Raw genomic sequence first — 21,730 nt, 5'->3', positions numbered from 1 at the left:
GTTCCCTGCGTGTCGGGTCCACAAGTGGCAGTGCTGCTGCTGCTGCTGCTGCTGCTGGAGGAGGAGGAGGAGGAGGAGGAGGAGGAGGAGGAGGTCATGCAGTGAGAGAGAGAGGAGGAGGGAGAAAGTTTGCTGGAGAGAGGTGCACATCAATTAATGACTCAACGCTTAGCAAGTCTTTATGGATGACACACAGCCGGCCACACTATGTGCTTTTTTTTTTTCATAGAGAAAATGTGTGCGTGTGAAACATTTTTTAAAATTTCTTTTAGATTATTTTTCGTCGTCAGACAATCGAATCTATTTCATTTTTGTTATAAATAAAATATATTTGATTATTTTGGGGCACAGTGATTATTTATTTGATTTATTATCAATCTTCTTTTAGTATAGTAGTTTAAATATTTTATTTATAGTAGTTATATTGAAATTATATTTAAACTACAACTATTTATAGTAGTTTAAATATTTTATTTATTATCAACCTTCCCAGTTAACACGGATATTTTACTTCTAAAGCCGTCAATGGCAGTGAACGTGTTAACGTAGACATTTCTTCATTTTTGTCATTGTTTTTCTGGTCATGCGAGAATTAAAACATTTTGTCGTAAAGAAAATATGTTTGCTCATTTTTCTTTGGTCATGAGACAATTAAAAAAAAGAGGTATACATTTCTTATATGTTTGTCATCAAGAAAATATTTGTAATAAATATTCTCCATTTTTCTTATTGAGATAATACAATATTTTTTTGCAAAGTGAAATTGTTTTAATTAATATATTATTTTATTGTTGTCATAGAGAAAATATATCTGATTATATTCTCATCAAAGAGAATTCTTTAAATGGATGTATATATTTCTTACTTTTGTACTCTCAAGAAAGTATTTGTGTTTTTTGTTGTCATGAGACAATTTACAAGAAGAAAAAAATACATACTTTGTACTTTTTGTCATCAAGAATTTTTTTGTTGGGTTACTTTTTATCCAGGAGACAATTAAAGTCACTTTTCATGGTTTTGTATGAGCATCCAGTTACAGTTGACCAATGATGCAGCATCCGTATCAATGAGGACAATTAAGTGCTGGACAAAATGGATGCATGGATGGAAAAAAATATATATACACAAGTGCACGTAGTCTTTACATTCATTTGACCAAACAAACAAAATACATTAATTTGACCAAACAAACAAAAAATGTGCCACAAAAAGTAGCCACTTGACAGTTGCAATTGCATCACGTCCTATTAACTGAAGACCCCCTCAATACAGTGGCCCTTGAGGGTTAAAAAAGAAAAAAGAAGCTCAAAACATGGACAGGGGATGGTAGGATAGAGTAAACCACTGCCTGTTTGAGAGTCCCTGATTGTCATAGCAGCAGCCTGCTACAAGGTCATTGTAATACATGTAATATAGTCTCTTTTTTTATAATGACGAATGCATACGTGTACGGGTGTGTGTAAACAGACAGAAGATGACAAGCAAACATATCGTGGCTTGATACATATGGGCACTTGTTTTGGCTCACTTCCGTTCCGCACACTAGAGCGGCCCTTGGGGGATAGAAAAGAATTACTTCTCAACTGATGTTTATGTCGCTAACTTGTGTAAAAGGACGTAAACAAACATCATTTATACGTAACTCACTACTGCATGGCCTAACGTGAAATACGGTGGCCCTAAAGGGTAAAAAAAAAAGAAAAGAAAAAGTGCTCTTGTGGTACAGACCCAAACCGTGGACAAAAATACATGGTATATATATATCTCCTCTTCCCCCTCGACGACCTCTTCCTTGCCTCTGCCTCTCTGATGGTCTCTTTCCATAGTGAAACTTCAACAACCAGTGCTCACAGAACTGCCTCATCGTGGCTCATTTTGTCGGACCAGGTGAAAAGTGCTTAATTCTCTACCAAAAGCGTGTACACATTCAGAAAGTGGCTTCAGGATGTGGTTCAGACAAAAGTGTTTTGTGTTTTAGCAACTGCGAAATACTGCAATAGCGGCCTAGCATTAAAGTTAGTGGGCTCGTGCATGAACTGCTTGCAGGTGCTTCAGTGTGCAGCTTGCAGGAGACTATTGACTGTTGTTATTGGAGAAGTAGCAGCGACATCTAGCGGCCACTTGGGAAAACACTCCTCAGCAGAAAGTCTACGCATCCATCCGTCCGTTTTATACTGTATTGAATCATTTTTAATATATTGTACATTGTGAACGTACGTTTCATGGGGGGGGGGGGGGGGGGGGGGGGTTTGATCACACAGGTCTACTTGCCCTGTTGTTGTCATCTTTTATAGAATGGGGAATTTGCAGTCGCACTATGATGTGCGAAATGCAAAGCAGAGGCAAAGGAGGAGCAGGAGGAGGATGCTGTGGCAGGAGTGGGGGGGGATGGGGAAGTAAGGTCACTGTTGTTTTTTTCCCCGAGGGAGGGAGGAAGCTGCACCGAGCACATGAGCAATCCACTCAGCGGCCGCTTTATTAGGCGCACCTGCGCTCGACTAAATTTGTGTGTGCCGTAGCAGTACCGCAGATTTGATTGAAAAAATTTGATTTTCTCTTTAATTTTCATGAAGGTATGGCATTATTTGAACTGATATTAGTGGAACCCGATTGTTTATTTGTACATTTTTTATGCTACATATTCACTTCTGTTCGAAAGTTTAGGGTTACATGAAAAACGTTATAAGAAGAGTTGTAAGAGGAATGTTGTAAGACCAAATGTCGCATATAAATTACTTAGAAGTACAGTCTAGACCAGGGGTCACCAATGTGGTGCCCGTGGGCACCAGGTAGCCCCAAGGACCACAGGAGTAGCTTCTAAAAACAGCTATCAGTGTGGGACATTGTTATTTCCTAGGAATGTTGGAGAAGTGATCATTAGAAAAACAATCAGTGCAGATGAAGTCATATTTTACTAACAAGGCATTTCCAAATGACAGTCTTCTATACTATTTGTTTTGCTCATGTTGGATGCATTTTGAAGGGGGGGGAAAAAATGATGATTTTGTGTGCTTACCTTTGGAATTGAACCAGTTATCGATAGTAGTATTTTAATGTTCGCAGTCTTGTGAATTGATTGAATCACATTATTCATTTCAACGCAAGTCATGTTGTTTGAGAGAATGACTTGCTTTTGCGGCACCTTTGAAAATGTTTCGTCAGAATAGGAGCAGTTTTGCCTCCGAAATGAATTATTTTGTTAGCAAATGCACTTTTGCTTACAAAATGACTCATTTTGATGGTAAAATGGACTTTTGCGGGGAAGTCACCAAGTTTTGCAGTTTGCATTAAAGGTCTTGAAATATGCACCAGCTGCTGTGCAAATTTGTTCAGAAGTGTCTATGAAACTGGTAGCCTTTCATGTAAATCAGTACGCAAGAAATGGTTGGTGAGCCCTCACCTAGATATTAGTGTAAGAAAAAAATTTGTGCTATGAAAAAAAAAAAAACATTCTTAGACCCCCAAACATTTGAACATTAGTGTACGCTCGTGAATGCCGCGTGTGATACGGCGTGATCCTTAACTACTACGCCTTTGCGTTACATTTTTTTGCCAGTCAAAACGACTAACTGTAAATTCTCATTCAGCTTTTCGTGAAATAGTGAACAAAGCCAAACAATGAGGTGTGTGAGAATAGCATGAAAACAGACACGTCAAACAGATGACTTCCTATCAGAGGTCAACATCCCTTCAAAATCCACATGCAACACACACACACACTTGACACGCAACAGACAAACACACACACACGCACACTCAGCCGCAACACTGGCAGCCTTCCTCATTGTGCTCACATGCACCTCGTTCATACGCTTCCTGTTTGTGAGGCAAGTCTGCGTCGAGAAGCAACAGCGAGTAGCGCATGTGTTCATCTGTCACTCAGGCATGTGCGAGGCCGCTGGACGCCACTGAGCTGGAGAACCTCGTCGACTCGGAGGCTCTGGGACTCTTGAGACGGCGGCACACGATGGATGCCCGACACTAGATTGCAGGTAATATGCCGGAACAAGGGGAGGGGTGTTTTATTTTGAATGACATCGTGTGTGTATGGGCACAATGTCTTACGGTAATTAGCGATAACTAGATAACAGTTTTATGGCATGATCATATGTTGTATGTCGTTTTCAATCGGGAAAAATCCAATCTGTCGTTAGTTATACAATGCTCCCGCTGGCTATATAACATTAGCTACACCTGCACAATCTTATAAACTCCAACGCATGACCTGGATCTAAAATTCTGCTGATTACAGAGATGACTAAAATGGCACACAGTAGAAAACAACCAGAGTGAACACTTTCCCTAAATAACCATATCTGATTTTTTTTTTTTTGTCACTAAGAAGTATTATTGACAAAAGAAAGCAAAGATTATTTGTCCCAAATTCTAACGGTGACAAAAACATCTTGAACAATTCTTGGATCTTTTATTAACACATATTTATGAAAATGTAAATTACAAATTATGAGTTTACGTAATGTCCAGTTTTTGATATCATCCATCTATCCGTCCATTTTCTGTGCTGTTTATTCTTAGCAGGGTGGTGAGTGAGCTGACGTTGTGTTAACAACACAAGACAGTGTGGTCTAGTTAATTTGTTAGTTAGTTTGTTTGCTTTTCAGTTTCAAATCAGTAGCCATTTGGCTAAGCTCTGGTAGGGCTGAGGGGATCAGAAAATCCTGCCAGTTGTAAAAATGCTAATTAAAAAAAAAAGAAAAAGAAAATGTCACATTTAACCACCTATTCACTGCCAGCCCTCCCAGTTAACATGAATATTTGACTTCAAAAGCCGTCAATGGCATTGAATGAGTTTTAAACACATTTTACAAGGCCTATGTATACGAGGACAGCATACATAATGAACAGTAGTACTGTGCATTACTCTATGTTTAAGAGTTTAAAAGGTGTTTAAGAGTATATTAGGTATAAATAAGAGCTGTTTATATCATTGCACCCCTCTCATGTGCCAACATAGACATCTGGGTGTAATTGTGACATTGTCATGGCGAGATGAACAAAAAGTACACTTTTTTTTAATAACGAGTCAACAGAATGACTGATGCAAAGAATATGACTACATGAATGTCATTCTATACACGAGAACTCTACTAAATGTATAAATGGCACAATCGTACTGCGAATGAGATCAGTGTTCAGTCAGCCGCTTTTTAAAGGCTTTGCAGGCGCATGCGACGTTTGCCCGATGGCGACAGACTCTTCCCGTCCAGCCGCAGGAAGGGAATCATCAATTTTTCTTCGAAATTGCTCCATCTTCTACACAAGTTGTTGAGACATCAGCGGCAGGAGGTGATTGTAGTAGTATATGATGTTTGTGTCACGGGGAGACGTGTGGATGGTTGGTGGTGTGGAAGCAAAAGTATTGGGACGTCAGGCCGTTGAAATGCTTCCACATTCCTGTGAAGACTTTCTACAAGATGTTGGTGTGTTTCTTTGGCAATTTTTGTTTTAGTTTATCCTAAAGGTTTTTAGTGGGTTTGTTCTTCCACACCAAACTCATCCGAGCACGCCTTCATGAACCTTTAGGAAAACATGCAATTGTCCAAGATATCTTGTAAGGATGAATATTTAAGGGAGTTTTGCAATACTTTATGAGTTGTATTCATTGTGCTGGTACAGCAAAGTAGCTTCCTGTTTGTTTCTTTATCGTGTTTCTACTATCAGCAAAACACATCTACAATCACATCTAGGTCAATGTCCCTGTATGTGAAGAGTGTGAAACACATCTGTGATGTCATCCTTGAGTATATTTTTAACCCAGAAGCACGGCGAGATAGTGGTTAGCACGGCTGCCTCCCAAATTTGAGAAAATCGATGGCTGGATGGCTGCAGAGCCTGTTTTTGGTATGTGCGATATATATATGCGGCCACACGAGGCACCATTCCACTGGATGGGTATTTATATGGCTACTGTATATACCAAGGCACCTGCTTGGGAGCGTCTGCATTTGTCATATCTCTCCACTCATTAATTATAGCTTTACATTGTGCATTTTGTCTAAATTTACTTGTAAAAGTGTACACGGCGCAACTTAAACGAGCTGAATGACATATATATATATTTTTTTAATAAAAAAAATAAAATAAAATACCCACCTTGTACTAGTTAGAACCCGACCAATATTTTCAGGGAAAATATGCTTGTAAAGTTGCACAGGCCTCTGTATATTTTCATGCGTGTCTCGTGAGACTTCAGCTCAGTAAACATCGAAAGCATTTACTTGGCGTTTTACGTTTTGCTTTTTGTTGGGTGACGCCAAAAATGAAGGATAACAGGAGAACACACAAATGTGTGATGATAACCATAGAACCGGGAATTGAACTTATTGCGATTACGGAAGTGATACAAGCATATTTGTCCTGGTTGCTCAGTGCAATATGGCTAAAACGGCAATAATAATACTGGGTGTGCCCCCCCTCCCCCTCCCCCTCCCAAAAAAACCAAAAAGACATAATTTCAGAGTCTAACACCACAGACAATTCTTGTATAAATCATCTAAAATTTGAACAAGATGTGGGGAAATGGTGTGGGTTCAATTCCCGGCCATTGCCCAAATACACAACCACAGTTTGGTGAGAGTTTGACGTTGAAACAGATGAACTGGATTAAAAAAACAAAAAAAGTTTCCCTTCATCCCTCTGGGAGATATTGTTTCATAACAGCTCAATGGACTCCATCCATTCAAGTGTTTCCATCAAAGGGAACCTTTCCTTGAGCCACAAGAGACGTCCACCAGTTCAATGAATGGAACGGGCGAATGTGAATGGATATCAGCCGCAATCAATGTGAAGTGTGGAGGGAGGGCGGGAGGGCGCACGTACTGTATGTTTACTGTACTCCCACAATCCCATTCACACATAGACTGTAAAGTGCAGCTTTTCTCGCCTCCCGCGCCTCCTTCGCTGTGTGGGAGCAGATCTGCGGGTCGGATCACACCGCAACAATGGGGAGGCACCTGCTTCCTCAGCTCCACATGGGAAGTCGCACTTCCCGTCAGGAAGCAGTTGGTAATGGGATCGTCAGATGCGAGGAAGCTCGCAGGGCGGGGCTGGGGGGCCGGCATGAGAAAGAGACACAGGTGAAGGTGGCATCCAGGTGGGTGTTCAATAGAAAGAGAGGGTCAAAATGAAGAGTGCAAATGCAAAAGCAGGCATCTGCAAATGTTTTATTTTTTGATTGTGTGTGAATTGAATAAAATTAGTTTGTATTTATTTATGGTTCCAGGTTAGAATTAATATTTTTTTTTTTATTTAGGGTATTCTAAGTTAATATAAATTAGGCAAATAAAGAGGCTCATTTGCAAAAAAAAAAAAAAAAATCCAACTTTTCAAAACCGGTGTATTTGCGTTTGTTTCTGTGGAACATATCCTCAGCTATCGGCTGATAAATAAAACCACACCTATTCTTGGTTTTGCGCTCTTTTTGGAACATCCTAAGATGCCACAAGAGGCCGCCAAAGCCGTCACTAAATAGGAAATTAGCACAGTAATTGGTGTCAAGGAAGTATCGTAAAGTGAAAAATCACGCTTTGCATGTCGGCTAGGAGTTAAGTTTAGCTTGGGTTGTTAGTGGAAGCTGTTGTATGATCAGTTTATCGTGATATATTTACACTTTAAACCACAGGTGTCAAACTCAAGGCCCTGGGGCCAGATCCGGTGCCAAGCGTGGACTGTGACTTGTGAAAGCAAGTCATGTGCGCAAACCTCATGATTCTTGGTCAAATCTGTACCAAATTTCCAAATTGTCACATGAAATAAATAATTACGTTGAGCTATTTTAAGGAGTTTTTGTTACCAAAAGCCTTTTTAAAGTAACTTGAACAAGAGCTGGACAAACTATTATCACTGACTTTGGATTTCAAAACTAGTTATCCGTCAATTTGTTGTGTATATGTAATAATATGATGAGGCCATTCAACTATACGGTTTGACGCATAACAGCAGACTGGCGATTAAGTGGTTCACACGTCTGCCTCACAGTTCTGAGGTTAAGAGTTTGACTCTTTCCAGTGTTCGATATTTTGGTTTTGTTTGATATTCTACTCAATTCTGATGAGAACGATCCCTGTGTATAGCTACAATTGCAAATATACATGTATCATTTGTATTAAAAAAAAAGTGGAAGCGACCCTGTTGACACCGAGGGACAACATCCTCTTATGAAACGCCCGCACAGTCATCGCACATTTGCAACATTCTACCAAAAAGAAAAGAAAAAAAAAGTGTGATGACATTTTGAAGGGCGTATGGAAGGTTATGTTTACATTTTCAGTTGAAGTAAGAGGTTGACAACAGGCCAAATGATGATTTGTTGTTTTATATGCAATGTAAATAATGATGCCCTCTTGAGGCCGTGAGCAGTACAGGGATTACATCAAAGCAATCTGATAGGATTTTTTTTTTTTTTTTTTTTTGGAATGTCAGGACCTCATTACAACATGTTTCCCCCCTTTGATCTCTTTTTAGATCTTAAAGAAAAAAAAACTTTATTTATTTTTGAAAGTAATAATTACCAATGCAGATTTTTTTTTACAAAAAAAAAAATACAAAATTTCCAGGGTTTAACGATTCATTTTAATTGATTTATTGTTTTGTAATCTCTACCTGTGTGCTTCCTAACCCTACAACTGCTGTCACTTGAATTTAATTAACAAAGGATTATGTTATCTCATTTGATCCCATCTTTAAAGGTCTTTGCCATTCAAGAATGAATAATTACACTTGTAACACCATATTTGAACTCACTCGGTTTTGGTGGAGCAATTCTGTCTCATGCAAAGGAGCCACTGCTCACCCCGCCCCCTGTATATCTGGACCAATGCCGCACTTTCGTTGCAATATCGACCGGAGATGGAGTTAACCTAGAAGTATAATCATAGTTAAACTCTACTATGACTTTCCCAACAAGTCACAATGTCTAAAAAAAAATAAAAACGAAATAAAAAGCAAAACGCATGGAGAGTTAATCCTTGCTGATGCTTATTGAATGGAGGTCTTGCTCTATATGCTGATGTCTGGCATTTAGTTTTTTTGTTGACTTTAGAGTCTAGTATTAGGTAAGGTTCAAGTTATTTCCTTTCTATTATGCGGTGTAGGGGATTTTTTTTCTAGTTTCAAAAACCAAATGTAAACCACAATGCTTACTCTGTGGACTGTTGGCTGACCTCATTCTGAAACAAATCTGCTTGTTGAGATCTCTTTAACCACCTTAGAGTAAATAAACTTATCTTTTGGAGAGTTATCCTCTAAAAAAAAAAAAAAAGTGCCGCGTTTGTGTCCGCTTCTTGTTTTTTTGTAAGATTTTTTTTTAGAATTGAAAAGGAAAAGGCCAGTCATTTTCTTGTGTTGCAAGCTGAGAAGTACCCGGCTGTTCATATGTTTTAAAATGGAACATTTTTTAAAAGCAATATCCTCTTTACAATAAAGGAAGTATTTGGTGCTTCTCAATTTGGATTAGAACCAATGGTCATACGATACATGTATTGTGTTTTCATGGAAAACCCAAAAGCGCATATACAACTACTTCTACATCATCATAGTATATAAAACATAATTTAACAATAAGTGTCTTAGTGAGCTTAGAGCAAATTCGCACTGGTGTAGAGCTACACTGTAACAACAACAACAACAATAATAATAATAATAATATATCTATTGTTGTGTTTTGAATTAGCAATGGTGCAGAACTGAACTGGAGGAAAAACAAAATACAAATAATTATAATGAATAAATATGATCATCACAATGACAAATTAATAATCACAATAATGTGTCACTTTAGGTGTTACCTACATTTTTATTGAATTTATTACTATTGTATTGTTTGAATGTTGTGCCTCTATTGTTATTATTATTACTATTATTACATTGTTAAATGAGTCCTACTACTGAAGAAACCATTAACATTATTACATATGTAAGTGAAACCCCACCCCCCACAGATTTAATGATTATGCTTGTGTACCTAATAAAACCGGTGCGTGCACTGTATAAACAAACCGCGATACATAATAATGATATGTAATATTGTTGCTGATAATGGTCACATTTGATTTCACAAGCGGGTTGGACTGGAAACCTATGGTAGGCTATCCAGGTCCTTGGCGCGTGTTCAGGTATGTCATCGTGAAGGTCTGAAGACGCAATGTGAAATGTGTCACACGTTTGACCTTATTGCACACTCGACACACTTCCACGAAGAACAGAAGTGAAACCCTTTTGCCACACCTGGTCCACTTTCACTTGCGAGAGTCAAATGGCTCCCCTACACAGCAAAATGGGCCACCGTCGAGTTAGTAAGTCAATAGCTACATTTAAAATGCATCTTAATGAAAGCAAACATGTAGAATAAGGTTTCAAAATTGTGAAAAATCTATTTATTCTCCATTGTCCATCCATTGTCTCCGCTCTCAAACATTGTGGGCGTGTCCGCTTCGTGCGTTAAACCACGCCACGCCCAAATATCAGTAAAACTGAAAAGGTGAAAAACAGTTCAATGCTGTATCTCCACAAATGAGGACTACATAGTTCTCAGTCTTTGGACGTATTCAGCAATTATCTTCAAACATTATCATTACTTGTCTACAAATAGTCGGATCTGTGGCGTTCCCGCCCTCCCGTCAAGTAAATCTTTTTGTTAGCTGCCTATAGTTCTGTCATTCAGAATTTTGACAAATGTGGACATCACAATCCGGCTAGCGAATAGCATCTATGTGGCGGTGTTATCGAGCGCTTCAAGTGACGGATATTTCAAACCAAAAGGTGCAGCAACATATGTAAGCAGACAATGTAACAATACTCACCGGCATACACTATAGTCTTTATCCTCTGCGAATAACGACTAATGTTACTACAGCTTACTGACTGACTTAACAGTAGTTGTGAAACTTTTCGTCATTTGTGTCTGCATGACTGTATTATACTGCCCCCCAGGGGCCAGATTATGCGGACCCGCAATAAATTAATCAGAATCAGAATCTTGTAATCCAGTAATTATGATGCACAAACAGTTTATTCATATTCTATTTATTTATGCTATCACATTATGTTTTTATAAAGTACAATATTATAGAGTGAAGAACAAATTACATAGATTTTTGGGGAAGGGGAAGGCTGGAGCAGATTAATGACATTTCAATGTTGTAAATATCACAAACAGTTTTTTATAGTCAGACTTTCTCTGACACTGCCGATTTATGACCAAGAAGTGCAAAGATGTTTTATCCGCACGTTTTTTTTGTTTTGTTTTTTGTTTTAATTACATTTTTTTTTAAGGAACTATAGCAACAAAACAGCAGCACAAGCATTACCGTGTGATTCAAAAAGAAAAACATCCCCTTTTTTTCCTGTCCCTAGCAGTCAATATGTTTGTATGCTGTGTGTCATGTGAGGAAGTAGCGCATCTTCCACAGAAGAGATGAATTGCTCGGTGGCTGCGACTTCATCGTCATATGGCCACATTTGATCACTTCTGCACAGAGCGTGAGGCAACATGGAGCACACCTCTTGCACCGAGGACAGGATCCAGCACGCTCTGGACCGATGTCTGGATGGGCTGAGACAAAGTCCCACAGCAGCACACCGCTGGGATGGTAAGACCTCGTTTATGACCATGACACACGACAATCACTTTGCACTATTGTATGTTTATGTGTGTGCATTTTTTTTTTTTTTTTTTTTAATTAATTTTTTTTCTCGGTGTAAAGGCCTGCCTTGTGGACAAGAGCCTTGCAGCATTGGAAAAGAACATGCACTCAACAGTTTGAATGACAAAAGGGCCCCCAAAGTTAAAGATACTACCAGATTTTATTGAAAGACGTGTTGACTCGTTTTGTGTGATAAAATCACCCCCAAAAATAGTAACAGGCAGAAGATTTAAAAAATATATTTACGGTATGTTGTGAATTACAAAACTAAGTTACATTTGTAAATAAATTCTTCGAGTGTAGCAGCAATTAAAATGCTGCAAAATAAAAAAAATACATGCTGAATCATTTTCAAAATGTGTTATTTTGTCAAACTAAAAATCAAAATACAAAAGAAAGTAACCGTGTTATTCTTTGTATTTTTTGTATTGTAGCGTGATTGTAAGTGCCATGCAAGAAGATGATTATGAGGTTATTATTATTATTAACAGTATTAGAAATCAAAAACAAAATAATCTTTTACAAAGTAGCACAATGATCCACAAAATTGATAGCAGGTGATCATATTTGACTTTGAAAATTAAATTACGCTAAGAATTGTTTTTATTAATTAAGGAATTAATATTTTTTTGAAATAAAATGTAGCAAAAGAGAAATATTTTATCATTTTATTCCATCAAAAATTGAAATTTCAAAAGCATTGTATTACTTTTCACTACAGTGTTTTTTATATATTGTTGTGATTGTAAGCACATAAGCAACAAAGAAAGAGAAAAAAGAAACTTCAGGAGTTGATAGATATTTAAAAAATTAACACATTTATATTTGTATTATAATCTATTCAGTACATAAATACAGAAATGAATGACCTATTCTTTTTTGCTACTGACAGTTGTAGATTGTAGCTTTAAATCAAGTAAAATGAAGTATTTTCATTATTGTTATATCATTATTCATTGTTTTATTGAATTAAAAATTGCAATTCGTGATTATATTGTACATCAGATTTCTTGTATTCGCTCTTTATGTTGTAGTGTTATTTTAAGTCTCGTATTTTTTCCGGATAATGGATCATAGTGTCTGTGATCATCATGAAGGCTTTATTAAGTGTACACGCAATGTTTTAATTCAAATTACTGCATTCGTAACTGCCGTACAAGTGTAAGAAATAAGTTGAAACGAACAATGAAACACTCTAACTTAAAAGAAACACAATGAAGGCATCATGTCAAGGTGAGTCTCGTGTTTTGTGAGCATGTCACAAAAGTAGAAAAAGTAGTCAACCACTGGAAAATGGATAATTTAGCGAATGCACGAAAATCAAGATGCGCCAGAGTTGCCGCTTAAGCGCAGCTGCGCCGTCTACGAAAATTGAGCCCAATGACTTTGGCTTGAAACGTGTCGGTGAGCGCTGGAGGAAGTTGTGTCGCTTGACGTCTGTGAGGAAGCGGTGACGCTGACAAGAAGCGTGTGTGCGTGCGTGCGTGCGTGCGTGCGTGCGTGTGAGTAAGCTTCCCACAGGAAGGGTTACTCTGGTGAATGTAAATAAATAGCTTATACTTTTTTCCTTCTTCGATTGTTGAGTCAAATCAAATATATGTCATTGTTTTATTGAATTAGAAATTGCAATTCATTAAATATGCATCAGCTTCTTGTATTATGGATTACATTACGTTGTTGGTTGGTGCGGACAACAGGCATTTTAACATTAAAGTAACAGGAAGTAATAAAATAAATATTTGAGTAAAATCATCTGTATTATAACATGATGCGAAACCGACGATGATAGAAGGATAACCTTGTGAACATTTAGCCAATACAGTTAATACAGTAACTTAAGGCTTCGGATGCAAACATCATTCTGGCAACAATTAAAAGTGCGTGTGGCGTTCCAGTGCTGATGTGCTCCGTGGGCCAGTCAATGAACCGCTGGAGCCTGGAGGAGCTGGTCAAAAGGAACCCCGACAACTCCATCATCCTCTTGCGACAGATCCTGAGGAAGACCAAAGAGGTAAGGTCAAACAAACACACACACACACACACACACACACACGCAGACACACAAGTCCCTTGATGAGGAGTGTGTGTGTGTTCTGTTTGCCAACGCGTACAGGTTCAGGAGAGGTGTCAGTATGAGCTGGTGGCGCCGCTTGCCGTCACGTTCGCTTCCACGCTGCTGCAGGTACAAATCCTTTCGTACATCATCCCCTTTTAACCTTCACATGCAGTTCATTGGACACATGTTATGAGAATATCCTCATCATAATGGTCTTGATCAAATTATGGACTACAGATCCCAAAGTGTCAGTAGCCTCCCGTGTGACATAAATTCTTGGATTATTTTTTTTATTTTTACTGGGAGAAGAAAAAAGGGGCAGATTTGACCCAAGCAGGATGTACAGCTTCTTATTTGAACACAATCATGTTTTTTTCGATTTTTCTCGATTTCCAGACGCCGTACTGTCCTCCAGACACGGAGCTCCTGGAGAGAGCTATGGAGGCGTTCCGTGGCTTCCTCACGTGGCCCGAGCCCTACTGCAGCCTGTGCCGAAACCTGCTCTCCACGCTACAGCTGGAGATCAAGGCTCCAGGTATGCGCTGGTCTTTAACTACGCAGTCAGTCCAATCTTGAAACGTCAAAATATCGTTTCTTTCTCTTCCTCAAAGGGATTTCCTTTCAGAGACTGGTGAGAGAAGAGCAGGACCTGAACACCAGCTGTCAGTCCTCCAAGACCATGTACGTCCATGTTAAAGCAGCCTTAAGTACCGGAGACTTTGATGTGTGATTGCAAATTACTTTTTCGTTCATCATTTATTTGCTTTTTAATTGACCAGTACTATCCATCGCACATTATATACATCAGTATGCTCATTATTTGAATGATTCTTTAGTTTAATGTCTAATTTGTAATTGAATTATTCATCAAAACATGTAATTGCATACAAAAAATGTAATTTTTGTATTTATGGTTTGATTCATACATTTAATTTTAAAGTTAATTTGACCACTCCTGCACATTATTTGCATTAGTATTCTCAAAATTGAGTCATTCTTTAATTTGATGTTTGTTTGTTTTTTAGCTATATTTTTAGTTTATTGTTTCATTTCAGTAATTATTTATGTATTTATTTATTTATGTTAATGCACTCCTCAATTTAAAATTGTATGCAATATTGTATTTTATGTGATGAATCGTATCTCTTTCACATTATGTATATCGGTGGTCTCCGAATTGATTGATTCCTTTGTTTGAGGATGAATTTGTATTTTTTTCCCCAATTGTATTTCTAATGTTTTTGATGCAAGTTAAGTATAATTTCTTTCCGTACGGCTGCAGGACGGTACTGCTGATGAACCCGAGCGAGGTGCCCGCTGACTTCCTGTCGGTGGCCGAGCAGCTGAGTTGCGTTCAGCACTCGGAAAAAGACGCCTACGTCACCCTCATCAAACACGCCTTCCAGTCCACGCTTGGCACCAAGTATCCACTCTGCAAAATCCATTCCACCTTGCAAGTATGTTCACAGGGATAAATATAAATGTGCATTAACAAGTAGCAATTTGAGTTGAATTTCCATTTATAGTACATAAAGTGTGCGTCTTTATAGAACCTGCTCGGGTACCACTTGACAATAAGGCTAGCCTGATTGAGGCTTAATAAATGGCTCCGTGTCAACAAGGAAGCAGTTCACCACTTTTGGCTTGACTTCTTTTCCCGTATGTTATTTTAAAAATGGTAGTACATTTAGAAGCAATGTAAACCCGTTAATTTAATAATAATGACTGTTATGAAAATGACAAATGCTAGCCACGAATCCTGCTTGCAAATCAAGGCAAATTTAGTTGTTGTTTTTGTGTGTGCAAAAGATGACAATATCAGTGCAGTCTTTATTTCTATGGGTATTGTTCTCAATACACATTGGTGCATATATACATTAAACCCTATATTATTTTGTTTTGTTACACAAAATGTGCAATATTGACAATGAATGAATCTGCACAGGCCAAAGATGTTGAAGAACTGAGGGAGATGTTCTCCATGGTCAGTGGCGTGTTAGAGACGGCAGCAGCCATGAGCGATCCCCTGAAGGGACGTGGTCACGTGATCCAAGAACTGGAGGGACTGAGGGAGAGGCTGAGCCTCCCTGCATCCAATGGAAGGAAGTGCGATGGTAAAATGATTCAAAGTCAAAAATAAGTTGCCAATATGACTCGCAGTTTTCTTGATGGCCGTTCTTTCCCTCAAACAGGAAAGCTGCAGACGTTCCCAATCCCCACAGCCAAGTGTCAAATGTTTCAGTGGGAAAAAGATAACTTTGGTAAAGTGTTTCACTGTGGATAGATAATATGGGAATAATTGACATTTGAATTGCTTGTATGCGCTATTGAAAATGGAGAGATGGATGGATGGTTACTAATGTGCTTTCATACCCACAGATGTCCTTAACACCCTTCTGGAGGACGAGCCGCAGGACTTGTCCACCAGCGAGCACCCTAAAGAGGATGAGGACAAGGTGGACATAGAGGACGATGAAGGCCATGACACCTTGTCCGTAGTGTCGGAGTCCTACGCTCCCTCGTTCAACTCCGGAGCAGACAGTGACTTTTTTGAGGACTCCGACGACTCCGTCAGCTCGCCCAAGCCCGCCAAGTCTCCGGCTCGGCTCAGCCAGCACTTGTACCGCCTCCTCCGGAAGCCCAGGTCGTTGAACCGCACCAAAAGTTTGGGATACACGGAATCCAAAGACTTCTCTGTGGTGCGGGAGATCCGTTCCAACTCGCTCCCCCACCACGTGCAGCTCCGCAGTCCCGAGCCCTCCTCCTCCCAGGCTCTGCAGAATCAAACCGTCAGACAGGTTTGCTTCAGGAGGCGGCCCATCCTCAGCTGCGACGAGGACGACAAGAGCGCCACGCTGAGGGTGGTGGTGTTCGGCGCCGACCACGTCGCCGGCAAGGTGGCGCGGGCCTACAGCAGCCTGAGACAAAAGGAGAACGCTTGTCCTCGTCTCAGCAGGGCCTTCAAAATGCAGTTCTACTTTGTGCCTGTTAAGAGAGACTCAGCAGCGGGGCAAGCTTGTCTCACCTCTCCCAGTCCCAAAGGAATCAATGTAAGTTCAACTCGTCTTCAAACTGCCCACAATACCACGATGTATTCCTGTACAGTTGGAGAGGCTCTACTGTAGCTCACCAGTGATCATAATAACACTGTTTATAAATAAAATTGAACTGAATTATTGATACTTTCACCCCAACAGGATGTTGTTAGCCCTAATGGAGCAGAGGACAGCACGAATGACATCGCCCATCTCCTCGGGATGCTGGATCCTTGGTACGAAAGAAACACGCTCAGCCTGCTGAAGTTGCCCGCCAGTATCGTCTGTCAGGTACAAACCGCTTCCAACAAACCTAAGGATTCGTACTATTTCATTTATTATTCGGGAATTCAAAATGACTATACTGTCCTACAGCAAACATCCAAGACCGAGACAGAGTCCTATGACAGTTCATATGAACAACGGCTGCCCATTCTTGCTGACCTGGTCCTCTATTATTGTCGTTTTGCAGCACGGCCTGCTCTGATCCAACTCTACCAAGCTGAGGTTTGACACACACACACACACACACACGACCGTAGCCAATCAGAGGGGGGTCCCGCCCTTCACTATCTCTAATTAGTTTAGAGACCTCGATATATACTTTCAAAGCTGTATCTGTGCGACCCCTTATATTGTTTTTAGGCGCCTTGTTAAGAAATTGGGGCGCGCGTGTGATCAAATTGCTCGCACTCTCGAGCCCTTCATACCACCAAAAGCATATTGCTAGCCATGATGCCTGTTAGCCTGAGGCTGAGCTGCACTGTATTTGTAAACTGGTGATTCGTGCACAAGCGAGTAACATTTCCTGTCGTTTATCTAATATGTTCCACGTGGGAACTTGCAGTACACGTCTGTACTCCAATAAAAAAAAAAAAAATCAGAATACCAATACGAGCAATGTAATTTGTTATTAGCTGTCCGCGACCCACCCAAAACGGGTTGAGAATCACTGAGCGTCAGCGTAAACTATGATAATTGTGGGAAACAGTCCAAGAGAGATGATGTCCTGAAACTCGTCGGAGTCCCGAACGCTCCTGTCGTCACTTTGAAAAGCAGGGATTGCGTTTGTTTGACGTTTGTTTTAGATTTTATTCCAATTAGCCTCTTAATTGCTTAATACACATTATCTTTGAACACTCTAAATAAAAATGATTAGCTTTAACATGGAACCAGAAGTTTAAAAAAAACAACTGCGATATCACTGAAGTCAATCGACGAAAAAATGGAGGTGTCTGCTTTGGCATTTTTGAACTCTTCATTTTGTTGTGCTGTAGTTGACGTTCGCCAGTGGAGAGAGACGGACGGAGGTGTTCGTCCATTCCCTTGAGCTGGGTCACACCGCAGGGACCAGAGCCATCAAGGCGATGGGTGAGCCGATGACAATGAACGACTGGATCCTGGGCAAAGCGTGACTGCCCGCTCGTAATGACGTGCAAACGTGACTACATTTACAACTGAGGAACATCTCACATTTTTTCAGGCTGTCACCATTCAAGTTCTATTTTTCTAGTTTCTAGTGTTTGTCACCACAGTTGACACTTCTGATTTCCTTGCAGAAGTAAAACTAGCTCGAGTTGACATGTTAAAACGGAAATTACTTTTGTTTTGTTTCATCAGTCACGTTTATCAAAATAACGTTAGCTCTGTATTACGCTTAAAGTACAGCAGTGCCTTGAGATATGAGTGACCCAACATACAAGTTTTTCAAGATACGAGGCATCATTCTGACGTTGCAAGCCTTGCGAGCGCAACCTTGACAGTGACAGTGAACAATTCATCCAAAAAAAGAAAAGAAAAGAGGCTTCAAGCTTTTTATTGCCACTTCCACTAAAGTTTACTGTCAAATTAAGCATAAAACAAAGACAATGACACCTGGTATATTTAAAACAAACACATAGCTCTGGTTTAGGAAAGTTCGCTTAGCTTAATGCTAAAAAATAATGAAAAAAATCCATTGACATGCCAACGGTTAGCATCGGACATTTCAACACAAACGGAGGAGAAACATGTAGACAGATAATATTATCGGATAATATTTCAATACTCACTGACATGTGTTTTGTCTATAAAAAAATGACTAATATAACAGCATCTCACTGAGTCACAGTAATAGAAGAAGTACTATTCTTCTTCATTTTTGTCTGCGTAACTGCATCATACTGCCTCCCGGTGGCCAAGGCGGGCCGACCAGAAGGAGCAGCACCATGAATTGGATTGCAGCATTTAATCATGACGCACCAACTGTTTTATTCATTACATTCGATTGAATTATGTTACTACTCTGCTTTAATAAATCACAATATTATTGAGTGCTATTTTCCTTATTTCAATGGCACAAATTAAACTCATTTGTTAAGGCACCACTGTATACACCTTCAGGTAAATATAAAAATCTGTTGACCTCTCACAGGCACTGCCAGCAAACGGTTTGGTATCGACGGTGACCGAGAAGCCGTCCCTCTCACGCTTGAGATCATGTATAATAGGGTAAGATACGATTATCTGTTTATGTTTACAGTTTTCAAAAAAATGCTTCCTGCATTTCTATTATGACTATTTTCTCGATATCATCATCAAATATCACTGCTCCACCCCAAATAATAAGTTTGGTGGTTGTTTTTGCCGCTCAGGTGGTGATTAGTGGGAGGAGCCAGTGCAAAAAAGAATCGAAAATGTGCACTTCAGTCAATTTGACCAAGGCCTGCAAGAATCCTGAAGAGCTAGGTGGGTTCTGTTGAGAAATAGGTATATTTTCAGACTCATATTTGGGTTTTTTTTTAGTTTATTTATTTTTTTTTTTTCAAATAAAGCTCTAAATACATGCATGTATCACTGTTAGACTCACAGTTGGAGTGCCTGCAGCTCAGCATGACAGAAGTTTTAAAAAGACAGAACGGGAAAAGCAAGAAGAGCTACAACATGGTGAGCTTAATCAATTAATATATGAGTCACAATGAATGTCATTTTAATCGAGTACAAACATTAGACATTTGACACAATCTCCAATGTTTTTCCAATTCAAAGGGTTGATAAATAGACTTGCCTTTGAACTTAAATGAATCAAACATGTTTCTTCTCCATCAAGCTACCACGTACACAAACATATTCCTGTTTTTAACATTGTGCAATTGTATGAATATGATTTCAAGCAGCATTTTGAGTTCAAAATATTCACATGATTGCAACTCATATACATATTAAAAATGCATCTATTCAAGCTTTGGGGTATCCCTGACTTCAGCCGCGGAATAGCGGACAGAGCTTCCTTCGTGCACGTCCGATGATGGTCTGCAACCTCGAACATGAACAGCCCACACTTGATTGACTGAGCGAAATCCTTTTTATTCTTCAAGTATTCTGAGCACATTTTTTTTTTATGGAATGAGTTGCAAAAGAAACGTTGTCTCGAAACACTCCCTACCGTGAGCGCCTTAAAATCTATGGTATAGAGGAAACACGTAACTGTTTAACCTGATGCTGTTGCTGACTCAGTTATGCTTCTTGCCAGCGCACAAGTAACCTACTGTGTTTGTTTGTTTGCTTGTATTAGTTTTCTTTGCACTCCATTTTGTCTCATTCGCTTCAAGACATATAACTGACAGTGAAATTCAACCCAATAGACAGAATGATGTCTTTTAAAAATTTCACTGTCTTTTTGCAATGTTGTTTTTCAGATAAATCTCTTCCCTCACACAAGTCCATCTTTTAATAGGCATTAACACTAATGTGGATTTGTGACATAAATGCAAGGCTATCTTGTCTTTTTTAATAGCAACTGAGCTTGACCGAAGTGAAGGTGGACAAGGTGCAGGTCAGCGGTGCTGCAGACACAACCTTTGCCGTATGTCTGGACCAGGATGAGAAGAAGGTACTACAAAGTGTCATCAGGTAAGACCAACACACGTGAACAGGGACGAAGACCTATCGAGAAAAGCTCACAGTCCGGTAATTCTGAACTCAAATAAAATATTTCCACACGTCTCTAAATTGTGTTTCTGTCTGTCGTCTAGGTGCGACGTCTCCGTGTGCTCCAAACCAGACAGCGCCTCGGACTGGAGGCGGCGACGGGCCGAGATGTCAGCCCAAATTCAGCCCCAGCACCCGACCTTCTGCTCCCTCCTCTGTCTGCCTATCGTCACCTTCAGCGGAGCGCTACCCTGACCCTGATGACCTCTGCTTTCAGGGACTCGGAAGAAAAGACTGTACATCAGCACAGAATCAATGCTTAAGACTGAGTTTTGAATTCTCTTCTAAACCAGTTACAACTCAGCAGAGGTAAAACTGGAACGATAAATGCACAAAGTGAGTGCAACCAAAATGTGTACAACGGACTAAATGGAAACACTGTCGGGTTAATGTAGTGTTGCCATGACGATAAAGCCACATGCATGTTTTGTAACTCCTGTAGATTTTGGTGGTAGAATTTCTCCCAGGGCCTTGAGATGAATTAAACTGTGTATAAATATGAGCACCAGAGGGCGATGTTGTCACACATTTTGGTTTTGGTTGAGACGATGTTCAGGAAGTGGTGATATTGTATTTTTATTTGATTTGTTGTGTAAATATTAGTTTTGTTTTGTTTTTCTTTAACACACGTTTGTGGTTTTTTTTACGTTTGTATTTGAACTCATATTTTGCACTTTCTATATGATAGATGACCATATCGACATCGTAATAGCCTTGTTTCTTCCCGTTCGAGGAACATGTAGAGCTAAATTCCTCAGACTGAAATTATTTTACTACAAAGAAATTTATGAAGCACTATAAAAAAAAAAATGCTCAAAGGACTAATACGGTACTTTTAAGATGGGGAAACGTGTCTTTTAATATTTGTGAATTATTGTCATCGTTTTTATCCATTCACTTTATGAATTTTGTATTAATATGTACAAAATATTAAAATTCAAGTCCTAAATAAGTAGTTGCTTTCATTTGACAAGCGAGCTGATTGGTTGCTGAGGGTGTGCGTTTAT

General features: G+C 39.4%; 1 protein-coding gene across 3 annotated transcripts; it reads left to right on the top strand.

Annotated features, from left to right (window-relative positions):
* The first annotated feature begins 3,779 nt into the window (after positions 1-3,779).
* Positions 3,780-21,662, top strand: pik3r5 (phosphoinositide-3-kinase, regulatory subunit 5). 3 transcript variants are annotated; one of them, XM_061678638.1, is made up of 18 exons: positions 3,780-3,992; positions 11,413-11,609; positions 13,559-13,674; positions 13,777-13,845; positions 14,116-14,254; positions 14,331-14,400; positions 15,002-15,176; positions 15,665-15,833; positions 15,912-15,980; positions 16,099-16,769; positions 16,917-17,045; positions 17,130-17,261; positions 18,032-18,125; positions 19,168-19,244; positions 19,388-19,481; positions 19,597-19,679; positions 20,530-20,645; positions 20,768-21,662. In XM_061678638.1, exons 2-18 carry the CDS (start codon positions 11,510-11,512, stop codon positions 20,916-20,918), a joined length of 2,454 nt encoding a protein of 817 aa, XP_061534622.1. In that variant the 5' UTR covers positions 3,780-3,992; positions 11,413-11,509; the 3' UTR covers positions 20,919-21,662. The 3 variants fall into 3 exon arrangements, with proteins under 3 accessions (XP_061534622.1, XP_061534621.1, XP_061534619.1); XM_061678637.1 differs by having other exon boundaries at positions 11,409-11,609; XM_061678635.1 differs by having other exon boundaries at positions 3,781-3,992; positions 11,497-11,609.
* Positions 21,663-21,730: the final 68 nt, after the last annotated feature.

Source organism: Phycodurus eques, chromosome 6, assembly GCF_024500275.1.
Source record: "Phycodurus eques isolate BA_2022a chromosome 6, UOR_Pequ_1.1, whole genome shotgun sequence".
In the NCBI taxonomy this organism is placed as follows: domain Eukaryota; kingdom Metazoa; phylum Chordata; class Actinopteri; order Syngnathiformes; family Syngnathidae; genus Phycodurus; species Phycodurus eques.
The sequence above is the reverse complement of the archived record's forward strand: the minus strand, read 5'-3'. Positions and strand labels throughout refer to the sequence as shown.

Coding starts and splice junctions, on each gene's coding strand:
- pik3r5 (XM_061678638.1), top strand. CDS start 11,510: ATGGAGCACACCTCTTGCACCGAGGACAGGATCCAGCACGCTCTGGAC. Junction 18,126..19,167: donor CAGAGCCATCAAGGCGATGG/GTGAGCCGATGA, acceptor GACCTCTCACAG/GCACTGCCAGCAAACGGTTT. Junction 19,245..19,387: donor TTGAGATCATGTATAATAGG/GTAAGATACGAT, acceptor TTTGCCGCTCAG/GTGGTGATTAGTGGGAGGAG.